We start from the raw sequence: 21931 nt of genomic DNA, 5'->3' as shown, positions 1-21931 counted from the left end.
TGAAATGCCAAGAATCAGAAGGCTAGACATGGAACTTCTGGGTGATAACGAGACTGAGAGGTGACTGTTAGAGAGCAGAGGTATGACTCTCAGCCCTTGTGGGGTTTTGTTTTTATTATTATTTTCTAAAATCTTTTTGTTAGGTTCTGGAGAGATGGCTCAGTGGTTAAGGGCACTTATTGCTCTTGCAAAGGACCAAGATTCTGTTCCCAGCACCCACACAGTGGCTCATAATCATCCATAACTTCAGTTCTAGGGCATTCAACTCCCTCTTTTGATGTCCATGGGCACCAGGCATACACATGGTACACATACATATATGGAGGCAAAACACTTATACACAGAAAAATAAAATAAAAAAATAATTGAGACAGGGTTTCTCTGTGTTGCCCTGGCTGTCCTGGAACTCACTCTGTAGACCAGGCTGTCCTTGAACTCACAGAGATCTGCCTGTCTCTGCCTCCCGAGTGCTGGGATTAAAGGCGTGCGCCACCCCCACTGCCAGCTCTAAAAAACGTTTTTAAATCTTATTTTAATTTTGTTACCAAAGTATTTTTTAGATTTTTATGCATATGTGACATTATATATGTGTGTATATATTTAAATATTTGTTTATTTTATTTATGTGTACAAGTGTTTGCCTGTGTGTATATGTGTGTACCATGTGTATCAGATCCCCTGGAACTGAAGGTATAAATGGTTGTGAGCCGTCCATGTGGGTGCTGGGAATTGAATTCAGGTCCTCTTCAAGAGCAACCAATGCTTTTAACCACTGAGCCATCTCTCCTGCCTGGGGGTATTATATTTTGCTCCATTAGTTATTACTTACTTTTGTGCGTGTGATGCAGATTGAATCCAGACACTTGTATATGCTAAGGAAGCTGTCTACCACTGAGCTACACGTCCAGCCTTGTTTTAATTTTTGAGACAGCCAGCTGGCCTGAATTTTGGTATTCAGTCAGGTTGTCCCTTGTCTTAAGATCCCTGTGTCTAAGCCTATAGAGTTCTGGTAATGCCGTCATGCCTAACTCCAGCTGTGTTTTTGTGACAGGAACCAGGGCTCTAGCTATCATGCTTTCCTTTTAAAGTAGATTTATTTAAGCCAGGCATGGTGGCACATTCCTTTAACCCCAGAACTCTGGAGGCAGATCCCCTGGGACTGGAGTTACAGACAGTTGTAAAGCTGCTGGGAATTGAACCCGAGCTAGGCTTGATCCCCAACCCTACCCAGGTCTTCTGGATGACACAAGCCTTCACTCCACAGTCAGATCCAAAGCCCAAAAGTCCTAGGTCCCAAGGTGAGGGACCGCGCGGTCCCCTCCTACCGCCCGCCCCTGGCAGCTGCAGCTATCTTCCTCCTTCCGGCTTTGCCCTTCTCTGCCGCCGCGCATCACGCGTGGGAGGCTGGGGGCGGGCTCTACTTGACTGAGCCCTCTGATTGGGCCGCCGAAGGGGCGGGGCGGGGCAGGGCTGTGCTAGGGAGAGCCTAGTGGAGCGCTGGCCTCCGCGCGCCAAGTTTGGGTTCCCCGGGACGCGGCGTGTCACGTGGTCTGTGGGCTGGTTCCCAGGGCACGTGCTGGGCTGTTGGGACTTGGCGGGTTGTCCCAGACAGCGCGGTGTGGCTTCCCGGCAGGCGGTGGGACTCGGATCGTTTTTCGCGCGCTCTCCAGGAACTCAGCCATCCCCCTGCCTCTGCCTCCCGAGTGCTGGGATTAAAGGTGTCCGCCAGCAACGCCGGCCCTGGCCCCTTTCGTTAAGGCCGGGGGACCATACGTGTAAGGCCAGATCCCGCTACCAAGCGAATTGGAGGCCATCCTGGACCGCAGATTGAGATCTTCTCGCAAAAATACTCCTCACTCCTAATACTAGGTATGTAATGTCTGATCCTTGCGGTTGTTTGTTTTTTTTGAGGTGGGGGAGTCTCAAGGAGCACATGCTAGCCTCGAACTTGCCATGTAGCCAAGGATGACCTTGAACTTCTTATTGTCCTTCATCTCACTAGCGAGAGCTACCAGTCCTGGTTTATGGGGTACTGGGGATGGAACCCCTTGATTTCTACATGTTAGTGAAGCTCCTGAGGTTTGTCTCTAGTTCTGTAATCACTGCTTTTGATTCACTAGCACCGCCCTGGCTGCAGTGTGTTACCCTTATCTAGGAGATAGGTTGAGTTGTAGCGTTCTTAGCCCAGGACCTCTATTTCAAGGTCTGGAGGACCCTTGGTTAGCTGAAGCAAGCACACCCGTGTTTCCTTGACTCGGGCAGTCGCAGGACTGGAAACACCAGTTTAGTTTCCCTACGGAATCCATTTTAAATTTCTTCCTTGAGGGAATGTCAAAGAGAGGTGAATAATTGTGTTAATTGGGGTTCTGGGAAGGACCGGAAGTAAACTGGAGCTCAAATTCTGGCTCTGTTGTATGACCTTAGTTAGACAAAGCAGTTTCACGGCCTTTGGGGTCCTCTGTAAAGCAGAACACAGAAGTCTACGTGTGAGACAAGAAAGGCCACCATGCCTGACCCCTATAACAATTTAAAAGCAGTAATAGTGATAAACGAATATGGGCTTTGGCAAACCTATAGACCTCAATAAAAAAAATGCTGCTTGTTTTCCCCAGAGTTAGCTAAAAAATGACAATTAGAGGCAGGTGGATCTCCGAATTTGAGGCCAGCTTGGTGTACAGAGTAAGTTCCAGGACAGCCAGGGCTACACAGAAAAACAAAAACAAAATATATAGTCTGAAGATCCTTCTTAGTCTAATTAAGAATGCACTAAATAGGCTAGGAATGGTGGCACCTGCCTTTAAGACAGGCACATCTCTGAGTTCCAGGCCTGAACTATTGCACAAGAGAAACCCTGTCTTGAAAACACACACACACACACACACACACACCACAAACAAACATACAACAAAATACAAAGTGGGAAATTCCAGGGAGAGGAGTCGGAGTAAGAACAGACTGCTGAGCTGGGGGGGAGGCGGGGGAGGAGGCCACCCCTGCAGCTCCCACCTAGGGCTCAGTTAAGTGCTACTCATGAACACTGGGGCCAGAAAAGCCACTGCATGTGGGCCAGTCAATGGGCAGCAAGTGAATCCGTGGACCAGAATGGACAGGGGTGGTGATGTGGTCTTCCCGAGGAGAAAGGGACAATTGAATGCTCCTTGCCAAAGGATAAGAGGTCTGGCCCTCCAGAGAAGAGGAGGACTCCAAGTGGATCTTCGCTCTTGATGGTCAGGAGATATCCCTTTCTAGCCTTCAGCAGTTACTGTTTAATAAAAATGCTGCCCTTTGGGATTCCAGGAGCAAAGGTCCAAACTGACTGGTGTGGACTCTGGTTCCAATTTGCCAAGGGCCCAGAGAGGTGCCTGGATTACCTGGTGCCGATTTTGAGGGAAGAAGCTCATGGGGTGCTTTGCATGCATCGCTGAGGTTCACTATAAACCTCTCCTTCCTGGGGTGCTGCTACTGCAGCTGCAGAAGCAAATTTGACTCTTTGTTTTTCAAGACAGGGTTTCTCTGTGTAGCTTTGTGCCTTTCCTGGAACTCACTCTGTAGTCCAGGCTGGCCTCGAACTCAGAGATCCGCCTGGCTCTGCCTCCCGAGTGCTGGACTAAAGGTGTGCGCCACTCCCCCCATCCCCCCTCCCACCACCCCCAGCGCAAATTTGACTCTTAAGTGCTTTTTGTGTGTGGCCATATATATGTCTAATGATTCCATGCTTGTGTTAAAATAACTGTTCTGAAAGTCTTGTTTGAAGGTGATTGACACTTCCTTTGTCTACCTCTTCCAGAGAGAGGAGGAGCTCTAGTGTTTGGCACTGTTTCTGCAGTTTGCCTCTTGGTTGTGTCTGTCTGGGAGTGTGCCCACTTGGAGAGTGGGCTCTTTGCTCATGATTGGCCGCTTTCTGTGGGGGTGTCCTTTCCATCAGGAGACCTCCTGTCCTGGGCACCCCTCACCCCACTGCTCAATTCTTCACCTAATTGGCCTTCTGTATTCAGTATTTGTGTTGGTCTATGGTCCTTCCCCACCAGAGGTAGCCTCATAAAGGCAGGACCCCCAGTTGGATTTGTTGACCACAACACTAAAAAGTAGCCAGTGGAAGGTTCTTAACTACTTGTCCTGTAAATAAAGTTTACACAAATGAACAGAAAAGGACAGGAGGGGCTGCCAGCCACTGTGTGAAGGAAGAGCTGTGAATGCAGTGGGTTTGTTTTGTCCCCCACCCCTGCCCCCCGCCCCCAAACAGAGTTTCTGCATATCTTCAGCTCTTTTGAAACTCTTTGTAGACCAGGATAGCACCTGCCTCTGCCTCCCAAGTGCTGGAATTAAAGGCATGTGCCACCATGTCCAGACTGAATGTAGTGTTTTGCATTTATTTACTTTATGTGCATAACTGTTTTGCACAACACACCTTGCTGTTCGATGCCTAGTCCGTGTTGGGGGACCAGCCCCCACTTTTACGACCAGGGGAGCAGGGAGAAGTGAGGAATATTTAGACAGAAAGAGATGCCTAGATGACAAGAGGAAAGACAGAAACATAGGATAGCCTCAGGAGGGCCTGGATCAATACCCACCAGCCCCTTCTGTCTCTTCTAAAGGGCTATTTATAGAAATGCCCAAGGGTGGAGCAAAAGACCTCCCTGCAGCACAGCCAAGTGCAGACCCTTCCAAACACCTGGTGACCATGCATGTGGTTAATCCATCCCCTTATGCAGCCCTGCTGTGTAAAGCAAGCTCAGATCTCACTAGGAATTCTCTGTGGACCCCAACAAGTCAGAGAGAGTTTCTTACAGCAGAACTCTGTGTGTGCTTACACGGAGTCTGAGAGAAATGTGTCCAGATGGAGTGGAGATTGCAGGACTTAATTATAAAATGCCTGCTGCATATAGTGGAGCATGCCCATAATCCTAGCACTTGGAAGAAAGAGGAGTTCAAAGTCATTTCTAGCTACACGCTGAGTCTAAGGCCAACCTGGACCATGTGAGAAAAAAAAACTATAAAGTGCTGCTGCTGGGCATCTTGGAAGGAGTATCCCAGTTGCCTGTGTTCACTGTTAGTTTATGTGTCTACCCAGGAAAATCTGAGAATTTGATAAGTCTGGAATGTGTACTGTTTCACAGGAACTTGCCAGTTTTCTGCCAGTGGGATTGGTTTAAGTCAAGGGTCCCATTGATCATTTGGACAGGTTACTTTTTCCAGTGTAGCTGTGTTGGATACTGTGGGAGATCAGAGAAGACCGTTGTTTAGCTGGCAGGGCTGGGTGTAGAACCACTAAGAAGGCCTTGGAAGGAGGAGGCTTTAGGAAAAGAGGGCTTTGGAATGAGGAGAATCAGGTCGGAAGTCCAGAAAGGAGCCCCTAGTGATTTCCATCCAGGGGTTTATTTATGCTCATGTTTACCAAAAAATAGTGTATCAGCCACACAGAGGCGACTTGCTGGAGGTTGATGTTGGAATCCACATGTACTTTCCCCTGGTTTTAGGCAACTCTGAACCAGTGCAATGGCAAAAATGGATGTCAGCCTGTGGTCCTCTCATGAGAAGATGTTGACACAGCCCCTCAAGGACAGTGACGCCGAGGTGAGATGGCTCCTTCACAGGCTTTACATTGGCGGTCTTGTTGGGATCACTGTGGGTTTTCTGTTGTTGCTTTGTGGGGCTTTTGTTTTGTTTCATTTTGATTCTTGTGCTGTTAGGGGTGGAACCCAGGGCCTCACACCTGTTAGGCAGGTGTCCTACCACGCACTACTGCATTCCCGGCCTCTCAATTGCTCGTTACAGTCCTGAGTTGACTACTACGTACAGACAGCTTTGTAGAGTGACAGATGGAGGCTGGTGTGTAGTGCGGCAGCAGAGCAGTTAATCTCCCAATTACATCTCTGGCACCACCGACAAAGGGGGCAGATGGAAAAGCTGTGGCTGATAGTCCTTTGGGGATAAATGTAGGTATTTCTGAGGTCAGTGCTAGGTGCTCTAGGACATAGGAAGAAGGTTGGCTCTTCTTCCTTTACATTGCACATAGACACACTCATAATGCCTAAAAGCAACTTGATGTATAATAGTTTTATTGATATGTTATTCAGTTGTACAATTCAGTGGTTTTAGTACACATTGGTCCTCAGTTCACACTGTGGTTATGCTCTAATAAACCCACGTAAGTTGATAATAGGCCTCGCTGCATGACATCTGCTTCTCACCTGTGACATCCAGGCTTGGCAGTGTGGAGCATGAGTTAGGAGCGTTTCCCATCATGGGCTCACTGGGCATGGTGGCTTGCTGCCACTGCCCAGGATCAGGAGGGGAGCTCAGAATCTCTCTAGCCTGGGAAAGAGACCTGTTCAAAGATTGAAGTGGTTTCTACTCAGTGCTTTGCCTCTAAAGTGGAGAAATTGAATGTTCCGCAGCATCTATACTCAAAGTGGAGGGTAGAATTAGCTGGGGGTGGTGTTCATGCCTTTAGTGCTGGCAGAGGGTCAAGTGGGTCACTGAATTAGAAGCCAGCCTGGACTATATTCTAGGCCAGCCAAGACACATAGTGAGATCCTGTCTCAGCAAACAAACAAAAACAATAGAAATTAGGTATAATGCTAAATCATGCTGGTTCGATCTCTGGCTCTCTGAGAGTGACCCTGAGCCTCTGTCATCCCATCCAAGGGTGACCCTGAGCCTCTGTCACCCCATCCAAGGGTGACCCTGAGCCTCTGGTCACCCCATCTGAGGGTGACCCTGAGCCTCTGTCACCCCATCCGAAAGTGACCCTGAGCCTCTGGTCACCCCATCTGAGGGTGACCCTGAGCCTCTGTCACCCCATCCAAGGGTGACCCTGAGCCTCTTGGTCACCCCATCCGAGGGTGACCCTGAGCCTCTGTCACCCCATCCGAGGGTGACCCTGAGCCTCTGTCACCCCATCCGAGGGTGACCCTGAGCCTCTGTCATTCCATCCAAGGGTGACCCTGAGCCTCTGTCACCCCATCCAAGGGTGACCCTGAGCCTCTGTCATCCCATCCGAGGGTGACCCTGAGCCTCTGTCACCCCATCCGAGGGTGACCCTGAGCCTCTTGGTCACCCCATCCGAAGGTGACCCTGAGCCTCTTGGTCACCCCATCCGAGGGTGACCCTGAGCCTCTGTCACCCCATCCGAGGGTGACCCTGAGCCTCTGTCATCCCATCCGAGGGTGACCCTGAGCCTCTGTCATCCCATCCGAGGGTGACCCTGAGCCTCTGGTCACCCCATCCGAGGTGACCCTGAGCCTCTGTCACCCCTCCGAGTGACCCTGAGCCTCTGTCACCCCATCCGAGGGTGACCCTGAGCCTCTGTCACTCCATCTGAAGGTGACCCTGAGCCTCTGTCACCCCCACCTTCACTCCCAGGTGTTGAGACTAGAGACACGTGCCAGCAGTTCCTTTTGTTAATTTATTTTTTTGTTGCCTTTTTTCTAATTAAACTCTTGTACAGCCAAGGGTGACCTTGAAACTTCACATCCTGAGGACTGAGATTTCAGGCATGTGCCACCCTCCCCAACTATTCAGTGCTGGGGATCAAACCCAAGCAAGGGATTATGAATGCTAGATAAGCATTCTAGCAGCTGAGCTGCCCTCCAGCTCCACGTCTGTTTTCTCCTGATAAGGTTTACAACATCATTAAAAAAGAGAGCAACCGGCAGAAGGTTGGATTAGAGCTGATTGCCTCAGAGAATTTTGCCAGCAGAGCTGTGTTGGAGGCCCTGGGATCTTGCTTGAATAACAAATACTCCGAGGGGTATCCAGGCCAAAGGTGAGTTGAGTGTTTTTTATTTTTGGTTTTTGGTTTTTCGAGACAGGGTTTCTCTGTGTAGTTTTGGTGCCTATCCTGGATCTCACTCTGTAGACCAGGCTAGCCTCAAACTCACAGAGATCCTCCTGCCTCTGCCTCCAGAGTGCTGGGATTAAAGGCATGCAACATCACCGGGCCTTTCTATCTCTCTGTCTATCTATCTATCTATCTATCTATCTATCTATCTATCTATCTATCTATATCACCTCCATCATCAGACTGTCTGTCTGTCTATCTATTACAATTGAGTGTTCTTAAAGTCCCGCTCTGACCATTTTGGTATTATTTCTTGTTATGTGGTTCAGGCTGACCTTGAACTCACTGTCCAGCCCAGGCTGCCTCAGCCTTCCAAGTGCTGTGGCAGCTGTAATTTACAGTGCCCGGCTTTCAACTAATGTGTATCTTTCAAGACCCTGTAGCTTCCTAGCTGCCGGGTTCTCTTCCCTTCCTGCTCTCTGATGTAACTCCTCCGGTTCTCTGCTCGGGTGGGTTCTGGGATCTTTCTCAGAGCAGTCATACTCAACAGTCCCTCTTTAAGACCTGCCTAGGATAGGCTGGCCTCGTCCCTCCGAGTTCAAGTGGGTATAGCAGGCTTGTCTATGAGAGATGTAGGAAAGGTCATTGTCCTGTGGGAAAGCTACAGAGAGTGGCTTTTGCTCTGAGAATCTTGATGTCTGGGAAGTAAAAACCCTGCATTGCAGGCTCAGCCTCCCTTCCCAAAAATGCTTACAGTCAGAAGTGTTTTTCATTAAACTATCTACTTGATTCTTTGGCTAAGCCTTCCGTATCTGAAACTAGTGTTTCAAAACTTGAAACTTTGGGTGTTTTGTTTTGCGAGTCTTACTGTGTAGCAGCCATACAACTTAGTGTGTGGATCTGTTGGCTGCAAATTTGTGTTGATCCTCCTGCCTCTTTCTCAAGTGGTAGCTTGCGAGCATGCGCCACTCTGCCTGAGCTTTTTTGTTGTGTTTGGTGGTGCTTGTTGGGAGTTCAGTTTAGGACCTCATGTACACCAGGTAGGTCTGCCACTGACTTAGACACCACCACCTTGAAACCGGTTTGTTTTGAAACAGAATCTCAGAATCTCACTGCATAGCATAGGCTGGCCTCATGCTTCTAAGTTCAAGTGATCTTTTGTCTGTCTGTCTATCTATCTATTTATCTATCTATCTATATCACCTCCATCATCAGACTGTCTGTCTATCTATTACAATCATTATCAGGCAAAGGAAATACAGAAGTTGACTGTTTTTTGCACATGTATGCGTTTGTTCCAATGGAAACAGGAAGGAAAAAAAACAGATCCTTCAAAGAATGCAGTGCATTCTGTCCTGAGATACCCTTGTTTCTTTTCCTTCCCTTTCTTTTCTTCTTGGGACAGGATCTTTGTATATAGCACCAGCTGGCCTGGAACCCCTCCTGCTTCTTCCTCCCAAGTGCTGGGATTGAAGGTGTGTACCACCAAACCTGGCCTAGCTACTAATATTTCACTGAATCCTCACAGCAGCCTTAGAGCAGGACTCAAATCCCCCCCCCCATGCTCTGCCCACCCTTGGGCGTCTTTGGCCTCTGCTAGGCACAGAGACTGGGTCCAAGGGGGATGTGGATCATGCTTCTCTTCACAGGTATTATGGTGGGAATGAGTTCATTGATGAGCTGGAGACACTGTGTCAGAAGCGTGCATTGCAGGCCTATCATCTGGATCCTCAGTGCTGGGGAGTCAATGTCCAGCCTTATTCAGGTGATTGTTGCATCCACATAGACCCTGGGTAGCTCCTTAGGCCTGGCTCTATGGTGTTACAGCCATCAAGTCAAGTCCTACAAAAGGCTTCTCATAAATAACAGAGACAAGCCAGGGAATATATGCATCCATCTCCATTGCCTTTGCACTTACGTAGCTCTGTACGCCCCTCTCAAGTAGCATTCTGCCCTGGAACTTACCATCAGTGGGACTAGCAAAATCATGGTGATAGCCTGCCGAGTGATTGTCTAGTAGCCAAGCTCCCGGATGCCACTTTGTGTCTCATGGGTAGAAATACTCATGGCCTCTCCGTTCTCCCTGTTTCAGGCTCCCCTGCAAACTTCGCTGTGTATACTGCCCTGGTGGAGCCTCATGGGCGTATCATGGGCTTGGACCTGCCAGATGGAGGTCATTTGACTCATGGCTTCATGACAGACAAGAAGAAAATCTCTGCTACATCTATCTTCTTTGAATCTATGCCTTATAAGGTAGGGGTGTGTGTGTGTCTCCTCAGAGCTTTCCTTATGAGTTGGCACCCATGGGGAAAAGTAATTTCATTTACACAGCACTACCGCGTCCCCTTCTACTAGAAGGGTGGTTAAGGTTTGGGTCCAGGCTATGACATGATGGAAGAAGCTATAACTGAGAAAGGATCAGATAGCCAGACCCCTAGCAACAGCTGCTGGCACAGGTCTGCCTTCACCAAGGTCAGCAATGTCCCCATCTCTAGCATCAGTACCAGCAGCTAAACCATTAATAATAGCCATAGAGCCGGGCGGTGGTGGCGCATAGCCGGGCGGTGGTGGCGCACGCCTTTAATCCCAGCACTCGGGAGGCAGAGGCAGGCGGATCTCTGTGAGTCAGGCCAGCCTGGCTACAAGTGAGTTCAGAAAGGCGCAAAGCACACAGAAGACCGTCTCGAAAAAAAAAAAAAAAAAAAAAAAAAATAATAGCATAGCTCTACAGCCCAATCAGAGCCAGCCCGTGCCTGCATATGGTTACAGCCCAGCCCTGCAGCCCACCACTACCTTATTTCACAGTTTTTCCTCAGCCATTATTACGGCCATGTACCCACCAGTGGAATCTGTTGCATTAGAGCAAGTGCCCACAGCAAATATGTGGGGATGGGGGCAGCATGTGGTGTGTGTGTGTGTGTATGTGTGTGTGTGTGTGTAGGGGCGATATGTGTCGAGTGCCTCTTCTGCATTATCAGATGAACCCAGAAAATGCACATAGGGGGTTGGGGATGTAGCTCAGGTGATCAAAGTACTTGCCTATTATGCACAAAACCCTAGGTTCCAGCCCTAGCTCGGCAAGAGTGGGACTTTCACCAAATGTAATCCCAGCCCTTAGAAGGTGGATACAGTGGGTTCAAAAGTTCAAGGCCACCTTGAGGTTACATAAAGCCCTGTCTAAAGAAAGGGAAGGAGAGAAGAAAGATAGGTTTGAGGCCTCCCCAGAGGTGGTGACACTTGCTCTCTGTCTTAATTCACCAGAGGCTAAGGCAGAAGGATCATGAAGTTTGAGGCCAGATGATGCTACATGAGTTTCAAGTCAGTGAGACCTTATGTTTTTTTTTTTAAAAAAAAGTCCCACGGACTTCTGTGCACCATTAACAATTGTCTGTTTGACCAGCAGTGGGCGCTGGAGATGCCGAGGAGCTGCAAAGGGTCTGGGTTCAGCTCCCAGCACCCACCTGGTGACTTACAACTGTCTGCAACCCCAGTTCCGGGGATCCAGCACCTTCCGGCCTCTACTGGCACCAGGCATGCACATAGCGCACACACATACATGCAGACAAAACACCCATACACATGCAATAAATAAATCCTAAAACCAACTACGGGTGCCTGGACAGAAGAAGGAAACATGCATAGTTTCTATTGTGTGGGAGTGTGTCCTTCCTGGTGACCTCTTTGTGGATTATTTGGTGTTTAATATGCTGTCCCTGGTTGTTTTCTGTTTGCTACCACGAAAAGGTGACAGTGAATCTTTCTGCTCAACTGTTAGATGTGATTTTTATTCTTTTAAGAAATTTGAGGGTTGGCAAGGTACCTAAGTAGCTAAAAATGCTTGTTGCCAGGCCTGGTGACCTGAGTTCAAACCCTAGGACCCACATGGGAAAATAAGAGAACCAGCTCCCCCAAGTTTCTCTCTGACCTCGACATGTGCTCCATGGTACTCGTGGGTGCACGTGCACACATGTGCACAAACACACACACACACACACACACACCACACACAACGCTGTCATCTTCATAGCATCCTATTTACTGTAAAAATCAGCCAAGTCTCAGTTGTAATAGTTAGATGTGGGTGTAACTTTTTTTGTGGACAGCTTGAGGATTTCTTGTCATAGATCCTTATTGGCCAGCCTAGAAATTAAATTTTTTTTTTTTGGTTTTTTCGAGACAGGGTTTCTCTGCGTAGTTTTGTGCCTTTCCTGGAGCTCACTTGGTAGCCAGGCTGGCCTCGAACTCACAGCGATCTGCCTGGCTCTGCCTCCCGAGTGCTGGAATTAAAGGCGTGCGCCACCACCACCCGGCTAAAATTTTTTTTTAAAGATAAAGTCTCTCTGTATGTATCCCTCCTGGCCTGGTACTTGTTATATAGACCAGGCTGGCCTGAAACTCAGGAGATCTACCTGCCTCTGCCTCTCGAGTGTGGGATTAAAGGCAGTGCCATCAGGCCCAGCTTGGAAATATGGGACAACAGTAACCAAGTCCTGTGTCTGTCTGTCTGTCTGTCTGTGTATACATATATAAAATGTGTGTATCTGGTGCCTGAAGAGGTTGGAAAAGGGTGTCAGATTTCCTGGAACTGGAGTTACAGACAGTTGTGTGGATCTGTGTGGGTGCTGGGAATTGAACGCGGGTCCACTGCAAGAACAGCAAATGCTCTTAACTGCTGAGCCATCTCTCCATCCTTTGTCTTTATTGATTAGCCAGTGTCTTACGCTGTAACCTAGGCTGACTTTGAACTCATGACAATCCTTCTGCCTTAGCCAGTAGCTGGGATTATAGGCTTGGCTGAGCTTTTCTCATTTCCTGGGCTTTTTGTTCTGTGACATGGTGTGGTACCCAGGGCTGAGACTCCCCTTTATCCCAAGGCCCCCGTGAGGACTCCCAAGCCTGTGTGATTGATATTTGCCCTTGTATACCCTTGTGCAAGCTGAATACAGTGCCCTGCCTCGGGTCCTGGTCCGTGTCGTGGCAGGTTGAATGGGCTCAGGTGGGTGTGCAGGGCGCACTGTGTGGCCAGAGGAAGCAGCCAGCCTGTGTCTTCCTGCTCCCACCAGGTGTACCCAGACACTGGCTACATCAACTACGACCAGCTGGAGGAGAACGCCAGCCTCTTTCACCCGAAGCTCATCATCGCAGGTGAGTGGGACGTGGGGCGCAGCCTGGTTCCTGGGCAGGGCCTCTGCCTCCTCCAGAGAAGGATGGAAAGATACCCCATCCTCCAGCTCACTGTGCAGAGCTCGCAGCTTGAGACTTACTCTGCCCTTTCAAGACTTGGATTGTAAAAAGCTATGCTTTGAGCCAGACTGCTGCCCTCTTCATGAGGTCAGCTGTGCCTGCTGACAAGGGTCCATCTTGCTTGGGTCTGTGGAGGGCTGACAGGAGGGAGCTAGAAGAGTTATTGAGCCCTTCCCCGAGTGTCAGGCCACGTCTCCCAGCCATCTGCCGTTCTGCCCTAAGTGCGCGGGGCCTCCATGAAGGGAAGGGAGCTTTCTTTACACTGTTACGGAGAAGCCATCCACGCTGGCGAGGACTTTCCAGGACAACTGCATCCGGGCCACCTACACTCTGTCACTGACCTCTCACCCATAAGCAAGCCCAATAAGCTCTGGTTTCCCACGGTGAGCTTGTACTTTGGTTTGTTATTGGGATTATGTGAGGGGAAGGTAGACCTTGTTTACATCCCTCTCGGACAAATTTTAACAGCTTGCCATCCATAGTGCTTAGTAGATCGGTGGTTGACGCCTTAGGCCTAACATGTATAAACACACAGGGGTGGTTTTATTTTGTTTGACTGTTTTGAAACAAGTCTTATTGTGTAGCCCTGGCTGCTCTCAAACTCGGAGATCCACTGGCTTTCCAAGTGCCGTGTGTGTGTGTGTGTGTGTGTGTGTGTGTGTGTGTGTGTGTGTGTCTGTCTGTCTGTCTGTGTGTGTGTGTGTGCGTGCCGCCACATTCAGCTCAGGGATGGTTTTGAGGGCACACTGCACATCTGTCCTTAAAGCCGGGGGGTGGGGTGGGGGGAGATCTCCTTGCAGATCTGTCCATCAGAGGCTGGCTCACTGCTCTGCACATCCTTGACACTCCTGTCTCCTCCTGTGTCTCAGGTACCAGCTGCTACTCTCGGAACCTGGACTACGCACGTCTGCGCAAGATCGCTGACGATAACGGGGCGTACCTCATGGCCGACATGGCACACATCAGCGGGCTGGTAGCAGCTGGGGTGGTACCCTCCCCTTTCGAGCACTGCCACGTGGTGACCACCACAACCCACAAAACCCTGAGAGGCTGCCGTGCCGGCATGATATTCTACAGGAAGGGTAGGTTCCCACGCGCTGGGACGGGCAGAGGGTGGGTTAACACTTCCCGTGTGGAAGAAGCCGGGAGAACTCTGACGGTCAGGATTCTGAGAGCTCCCCGGGAAAGAGCAGCATTGGGCTTTGAAGGAAGTCCCAAGCCACAGTTCTGGCCCGAGTGTGTGTGACAGACAGGAAGGGCCTTAGGCTCACCTGACCCTCCCCACAGGGGGAAGGTTGGGGTATCCAAGGGCTCCAGAATGCCGCAATATTTTGATGAACTTCTTGTTATGGTCTAGTATACTGGTCAGAGAAGGATTTAAAAAAAAAAAAAAATACCGTTATTGGTGGAGTACTCACATGCCACATGAGTCAGGGACAGAGGGCAACTTTTGGAAGTTGGTTCTCTCCTTCCATTGTGGGATCCAGGGATTAAACTCGGGTTAACAGGTTTGTACAGCAAGCACCTTTACCTGCTGAGCTGTCTCGATGGCCCTCATAAAGACTACTGTGGGCTGGGTGTGGTGGTACGTACCTATAATCCCAGCTCTTAAGCTGAAGCGGGAGGATCAGGCAATCGAGGCCAGCCTGAGACTCTGCTCAGAAGGGGGTGGGGGTGGGCAATAGTGAGACTGACACACTGACACACAACAATAATTAAGCTATAAAACATGGATGCGGGAGTGGCATGGTGGTGCACATCTGTAATCCCAGCCCTTGGAAGGTGTAGGCAGGAGACAGCTGCAAGTTTAGGGGCAGCCTGGTTGTCATAGTTAAGTTCTAGGCCAGCCACGACTAGGTAGTTCAGACTCATGTTTCATGCATAAAACATACAAGTAACCTCTGTACGAGTTTCATCATTTTAGTCAGGTGCTTCTCTTCCCACTACCTTACACCCCACCTCTGTACATGCTCCCCTTATTCTGGAGTTGCCACGGTGGTGCAAGTCCTATCAACAGTTAGGTAGCCTTGCAGAAGTGAGAAACTAGCCCTCCAGTCTGTCGTAGCCTGGCAGGCTCTTATTGCCTTAGCCCACCCTGCCCTATTGAGGGCAAGGCCTAGTCAAGTGCCTCCTCAGTCTCCCAGGTCCTCTGGTCCCTGAGGACCTTTGTCAGCTTGCTTGGTGTGGAGTTGTTGTTTGTTTGTTTGTTTTTGTTTGGAAACAGGATCTCATTCTATAGCACAAGCCTCCTGTCTCAGTCTCTCAAGTGATCAGATTATAGGTGAGGCACAAGTTGGAGACCTTTGGTGTGTCTGCTGTGTGCAGTGGGACTTGGTCCTCAGCCAGTCAGTGGATCTGGCCTGTCTTGATGCTGTGTCATCTTGGGCCCCCATCAGCTTCTCTGAGTCTTGCTTCCTCATCTCTAGAGCAGAGAGTACCACAGTAGCACCTGTGCCTCTAGACTGTTTGGGGATTCAGGGAGTTGACCCAGAGTGCTTCTCTAGCAGTCCTTGCTTTACAAGAACATGTAGGTGTTACTGATACTTACCATTGAGTAGGAATTGTCTTTACTATCTGCTTTTCCTCACGAAGAGTCATCTGAGCATTACCACATCATACTGTCACTCTGTCATGTTCCACACAAGCCCAGTGACTGAGTTCAATCCCCAGAATCCACATAAAGGTAGAATGGAAGTAAAGAACCAACTCTACAAAGTTGCCCTCTGACCTTTTCCATGGTACTTGCCATACATAGCACATGTATGTCCACACACATATCATGCCCATACACAGTAATAGATTTGTGGGTTTTTGTTTTTTATTTTTGAAACGCGGTTTCTGTGTAACAGCCCTAGCTGTCCTGGAACTCGCTCTGCAGAACAGACTGACCTCAAACCCCAAGATCCTCTTGCCTCTGCCTCTTGAGTGTGGGCATTAAAGGTGTGCACCTCACACCCTTGCTAGAGTTGTGTTTTTTAAATTAAGGAAACAAGGGAGGGGGTGGGGGGAAGGGTCCTGGACCTCACATCTGAGTAACCAGCCACTCATCTGACCAGTTGCATGCAAGTCTGCCCTAATAGCATGTGGCCAGACCATACAGGCTGGTAAAGGATAGGGAAGGGGAATCTATCTAGGGAGCCATGGGAGAGTCGTCATCCAGACTGAGTGCAGACTCCAGTGTTTCTGTCTTAAGATCACCTGTGCTCATGTCTAAACCATCACCGGTTGGCTTTGTAATAACCTCATTAGTTTTCCAGAATGTAAAAAAAGAAAAAAAGGGGGCCAAGCATGGTGGCACACACCTTTAATCCCAGCACTTGGGAGGCAGAGGCAGGTGGATCCCTTAAGTTCCAGGTTAGCCAAAGCTGCAAAGCAAGACTGTCTCAAAAAGGGGGTTGGGAGGCGGTGTACAACTGAAACCAGCAATCCAGCCATCCGCAGGGGTCCTTTGCTCTGGTGTTGTAACACAGCTTTCCTTGCACCCCAGTCCAGGCTGAGGTGGGACTGCCTATACATACCAATTTGGCTGTGAGTCAGAGGAACTGGTCTGCTCATTTCTTTACCAGGTGTGCGCAGCGTGGATCCCAAGACTGGCAAAGAGATTCATTATGAGCTGGAGTCACTCATCAACTCTGCTGTGTTCCCAGGCCTCCAGGGGGGCCCCACAACCATGCCATTGCTGGTAATGTCACCAGGTCTATTGTAGAGCCCTTGGGTTGCACCCTAGCCGTCACAGCCCCATGAAGTCTATAATTCCCATCCTGCCTGTCCTCCAAAGGATGTTCCTGGACTTCCACACTGGAGAAGGAACTTGGGAGAAAATGTCTGTACAGGAAGGGGGGGGGTGCAGTTAAAAGTGGTACAGGGTGAGGACAGGAGAGAAGTGTCTATCCCACTCAGACGGCCATCCTCAGGCAGCGCTCTGCGGCAGGGAAGATAGCTGAAAGATGAATATGGCTGGCAGGACAGAAAAGTACCACCCAGTTCTACGGGACGGGCTGCTTCTCTTCCATCAACCCCACACCTGTGGGGTGTAGGCTTCCATTTAAGACCCTTGCACCTTGAACCTGGGTTCCTTTTCCCTCTGTTTGGACACATGGCTTATAGATAAGCTGTAACAGTCTTGATCACTTCCCTGTCATTTCGGCAGTGACTGTGGCACTTGCTGGTATTGAGGCGCTCAGGACAAGGTAGGGTTTCTCAGGCAAGACACCAGTGTGTACACGGATACTGGAAAGAACAGCGCATGGGGGCTGGAGAGATGGCTTCGCAGTTAGGAGCACTGGCTGCTCTTCCAGAGGACCTGGCTCAATTCCCAGCATCCACAGGGGGTTCACAATCATCTGTAACTCCAGTCCCAGGGACTCCAATACCCACTTCTGCTCTCTGCAGGCACCAGGCATGCAAGTGATGTGCGCGCGCGCGCGCGCACATGCAAGCCAAACACCCATACACATAAAATTAAAAGAAATAAATGGGGCATGGTGACACGTGCCTTTAATCCCAGCATTGAGGAGGAAGAGGAAGACAGATCTCCGAGCTTGAAACTAGTTTAGCTTAACACAGCTCATCGGCGGAGCATAGAAGATGCCTGAGGTGTGGGGCGGGGGATGTAGTGGGCCCTGGGCAGGTTTTCAGATTTCCCCACTGTGCTTGTATGCTCAGCTCTGATGGTTCCTGCTACCGATGATGCTGGGCTTGCTGGTCCAAGTGTCTCCACAGCAGACAGGAGGCTCCATACCAGGACTTAAGTGCATTTTGCATGGTGCTCTGCTTCTTCGTCTCCCTTGTAGTCAAACAGCCCTCAGGAATTCACAAGGGTGTCTGTCAGTGCTCCTGAGTGGTGAGAGGCAAACGGGCCATCCCTTCTGGGGGTACAGCTAGCTCAGAGTGCTGCATTACATCACTGACTGACTTTATTCATCCAGAGATACATTTCCATATGTCAAGCATAAAAAGGACTAAAAGCCATCCTTGTAACCAGATTACCACTAGGCTTTCATCCCGAGAGTTAAGATCACCTCCAAAGATCCCACTCCTCAGGGAGTGGCTTCAGTGACTTCTGCAAGGGCGGCAGGGTAATTACAGGGCTAAAACGATGCATATGGGGGTGTAGCACAGCCGTAGTCCTGAGTTCTATCCCCAGCACTGTAAAAGAACAGGAATGTATAACTGGGCGTGTGGGGAGGGGTGTAGTACTTCACAGACACTGGGTTCCTTGAAGGCAAGGCCTGCCTCTGAGCCACCACTGTCTTTAAAAAATCTGTCTCCTCCTCCAGGTGTTGCTGTGGCCCTGAAGCAAGCCATGACAACAGAATTCAAAATCTACCAGCTCCAGGTGGTGGCCAACTGCAGGGCTCTGTCCGAGGCCCTCACCGAGCTGGGCTACAAAATAGTCACAGGTATCCCGAATGCACACAGTGCTGGCCCGACCCCCTCTCCTGGGTGCTGTGTTGAAGTCTTGCCTCTCGGTTCATCTGGCCAGGGTGTGGCCGCCATCACTGCAGTGACTCCTGCCACCTCAGGCGGCTGAGCAGACCCTCAGCGGCAGGTCTTATCCTTCCGTGTGCCTCAGTAGCTGCCACGCGCCACCCAGTATGGGGACTCGGCACATTCTGAGAACAGCTCTGACTCACCTGAGAGATGTCAGGTTACAGCTGTCACCCATTTGCAGGTGGCAGAGCCAGCATCCTTCCATTTGGTGATGGTTCACACCATCCATGAGGCCAGGGCACAGTAGGCTCTCCCTGGTTCCTGTCAAGTATTGAGTGTAAAATATGACTCTCATAACAGCCTTGTGACATACCAGTCATGTTTTGATCCGGGCCCCTGGGGTTCCAGCATGTTAGCTGATGGAAGCGGGGCTGCAGACGCGGGACTTGGCTGTGGATCTGCAAAACTAAGCTGTAGACTTAATTAAGCTGCATCTTTGGAATCATCCCTCAAGAACAGTCTGGGGTTGAAGTGAGAACAGTGGTCTTCCAAGGCCACAGCATGGCTTAATCAAAGATCAAAGTAGAAAGACCTAGAGCCTCAGGATCTTCATGGCCTTGGGCTTGGTCCAGAAAGTTCTGTTATCATCAATCCTCTGTTAGCCAGCTGTGTCCACCAAGTGCCTGAGATAATCAGCTTAACACAAAGATACACTAGCTCACTTTCGGAGTATCTGGTCCAGTCCACAGTCGATGACCCAATTATTAGCTCCTTTACTTTTGGGCAGGTACATCATGGTAGGAGCTTGTGGGGGATCACTGCCATTTAGCTCACAGCCAGGGAACAAGAAAGAGAAGGGACAGAGATGCCACAGTCCTCCAGTGACTTAGAGACCTACTAAGCCTATCTTTTCGGGGAGTGTCTTTTTGAAACAGGGTTTCATTATATAGCCCAGGCTGGCCTGCCTCCAGTTCCAGAATGCTGGGTATTGTTATAGGCATATACCAACCACAGTGCCCAGCATCAGTCCCATCTCTCAGGTTCTGTCACCTTTCAACAATGCTAGAGTAGAGAGCAAGCCTGTAACACCATGAACTTTTAGGAACCCTTGAGATCTGAATCTTAGCATTACCCATGTCATGAATGCATATCTCCTTTGAAATCTGAAGGCTCTGAACACAAACCAGATGCCTGCAAAGTTTTGGATTAGAATTTGTGTGTTAGGGATGCTCAACCAATAAGGCCTAGCAAATATTCTAAAATATGAAAACACTCAAATCTCAAAACACTGCTTCTGATCTAGAGCATTTTGAATGAAGGGTATTCAGTCTCTTTTACAAGCCTCATGGGGTTTGGAACAAAAGCTCAGAGCCTCCTGAACATGTAGTCATTACCTCATCTGCATGAGTAATTGAACTACTAACTACTAGTTAGTAATTGAGTACTAACTACTCCGGTGCTACTTAAAAGGAGATCTTTTTGGTTATTGGTTTGGTTTGGTTTTGATTTTTTGAGATAAAAGTCTCACTATGTAGTCTTGGCTGGCCTTGAACTCATGAGATCCATATGCCTCTGCCCAAGTGCTGGGATTGATTGAAAGCATATAACACCATACCTGTCCCAGGAGGAGCCTCTTAAAACTGGCTTCAGAAAGGCTGGGGGTGTGCTCAGTGGTAGAACATTTACCTAGAGTCATTTAAATGTCACAGAATATGAAAAGCTGACCTCTTCAGCCTGTGTGGGTCTCTACCATGGCACACAGTCTGGGCTATAGAAGCTGCTGGACATTTCAGCCAGAAGCTCTACACCCCTTTGTGTGGCCAGTTATATCCTCTTCCCAGTTCCTAGGTTTGGAGCATCTCTGCCCACCTCTCCAGAACAGCGGGTTCTTTCCCTTGTGTGGCCATCCTTCTATAGCCCATTGTATCCAACTGTTTCCAGGTGGGTCTGACAATCACCTGATCCTAGTGGATCTCCGCCCCATGGGCACCGACGGGGGAAGAGCTGAGAAGGTACTAGAAGCCTGTTCTATTGCCTGCAACAAGAATACCTGTCCAGGTGAGACACCCATGCTTCTTCCTTCCATAGCTCTCCTAATGCATCTCTTTCAGTCAGTGTTGGAGTTGGAAGTATGCAGCCTAGGAGACAGACCACAGTAGAGGAAGGACATTGACTGTAAGAGAGGCAGGGACTCTTTAAACAAGTAGCATTTCTCCTGTCAGGCCCAGACAGATGTTCACCTCTGAAGGACCCAGAGCCACACCGTGGACTGCTTTTCATAGGTTAATACAGTGGTCCATACGCTTCTTTATCTTCAGACCCACTTTTTTTTTAAGTCAGTTGCCTCCTTGCTAGATCAAGCTGGGATCCACAGACCAGGATCTTTGCCCAACCGTTTTTTTAAAAAATACAGTGGGCACAGTGGTGTGTTTGGCACAGCTCAAGACCTTGTCTGTCTCAAAGGTGATAAGAGCGCATTACGGCCCAGTGGACTGCGACTGGGGACCCCAGCATTGACATCCCGTGGACTTTTGGAAGAAGACTTCCGAAAAGTTGCACGCTTTATCCACAGAGGTAAGGGGTAAGGTGTTGGAAGTTTGAATGCCTTACTTGTGTGTATGGAGTGTCTCAAGTGTTTAGTAGCTAAGACCCAGCCATTGGTGAAAGCTGGTCTACAACTCCCTCTTGTATGAGGTCTGTAGATGTCTATTGCCAAGGGACACATTCTGGAATCACCTGAGAACATTGACACCTATGAGTTACAGCAGGCTATGCAGTGAAGGGAGCCACACATGGCACCACTGTCTTTTGCACAGGGATAGAGCTCACTCTGCAGATTCAGAACGACATGGCCGTGAGGGCGACGCTCAAGGAGTTCAAGGAGAAGCTGGCAGGGGATGAGAAGTACCAGAGTGCTGTGAGGACTCTCCGGGAAGATGTGGAGAGTTTTGCTTCCAACTTCTCAATACCTGGCCTGCCCGACTACTGACAGCTAGCACAGCCAGCATCTACCATGAGGGTAGGACTGCTCCAGGACCCTGTGAACCCTGCACCCTCTCGAGAGTGGACAGCTGAGCCTGCACTGTGCTTTGGAGGGTGTTTCTGACAGGCTGTTCTCGTTTCAGATTCTGGACAGGTTATTAAGGACTATAAATTTGAAACTTCACTTTTCAGCAGCTTTATATAATGAATTATTTGGGGGGAAAGTATTGTGTAGCCATTTGATCTCACTTATTGACTGCAGCATGAGGCAGAGGTATTAAAGATCCCAGAATTCTCCTTTCTCCTTTCTCAGTGGGCCCTGTGGCAGGTAAGGAAATGTCCAGGTCCACTCTTGTGTTTTCTATTATTCCTATTCTGTTGCCCAGTAGGATGCCCAGTAGGACTGCTCCAGTTTTCTGCTCTGAGTTTGATATCATGAACTAGACAGATGTATAAGCAAGAGTTAGTGTCAGGTGCTGGAAAGATGGC

The 21931-nt window shown here is 49.4% G+C and overlaps 1 protein-coding gene across 1 annotated transcript; it reads left to right on the top strand.

Annotated features, from left to right (window-relative positions):
* Window positions 1-1496: 1496 nt before the first annotated feature.
* Shmt1 (serine hydroxymethyltransferase 1) lies at window positions 1497-21739 on the top strand. The gene is given in 13 exon segments (XM_028857513.2): window positions 1497-1869; window positions 5478-5574; window positions 7623-7768; window positions 9433-9548; window positions 9876-10036; window positions 12847-12928; window positions 13897-14109; window positions 16594-16677; window positions 16680-16709; window positions 18307-18429; window positions 20402-20518; window positions 20924-21034; window positions 21277-21739. Coding segments are annotated over 12 exon segments (1434 nt in total). The 5' UTR covers window positions 1497-1869; window positions 5478-5496; the 3' UTR covers window positions 21450-21739.
* The last annotated feature ends 192 nt before the right edge of the window (window positions 21740-21931 follow it).

The sequence above is a fragment of the Peromyscus leucopus genome, chromosome 8b (genome assembly GCF_004664715.2).
Source record: "Peromyscus leucopus breed LL Stock chromosome 8b, UCI_PerLeu_2.1, whole genome shotgun sequence".
In the NCBI taxonomy this organism is placed as follows: Eukaryota; Metazoa; Chordata; class Mammalia; order Rodentia; family Cricetidae; genus Peromyscus; species Peromyscus leucopus.
Note: the sequence above shows the minus strand (reverse complement) of the source record. Positions and strands in the feature narration are given on the sequence as shown.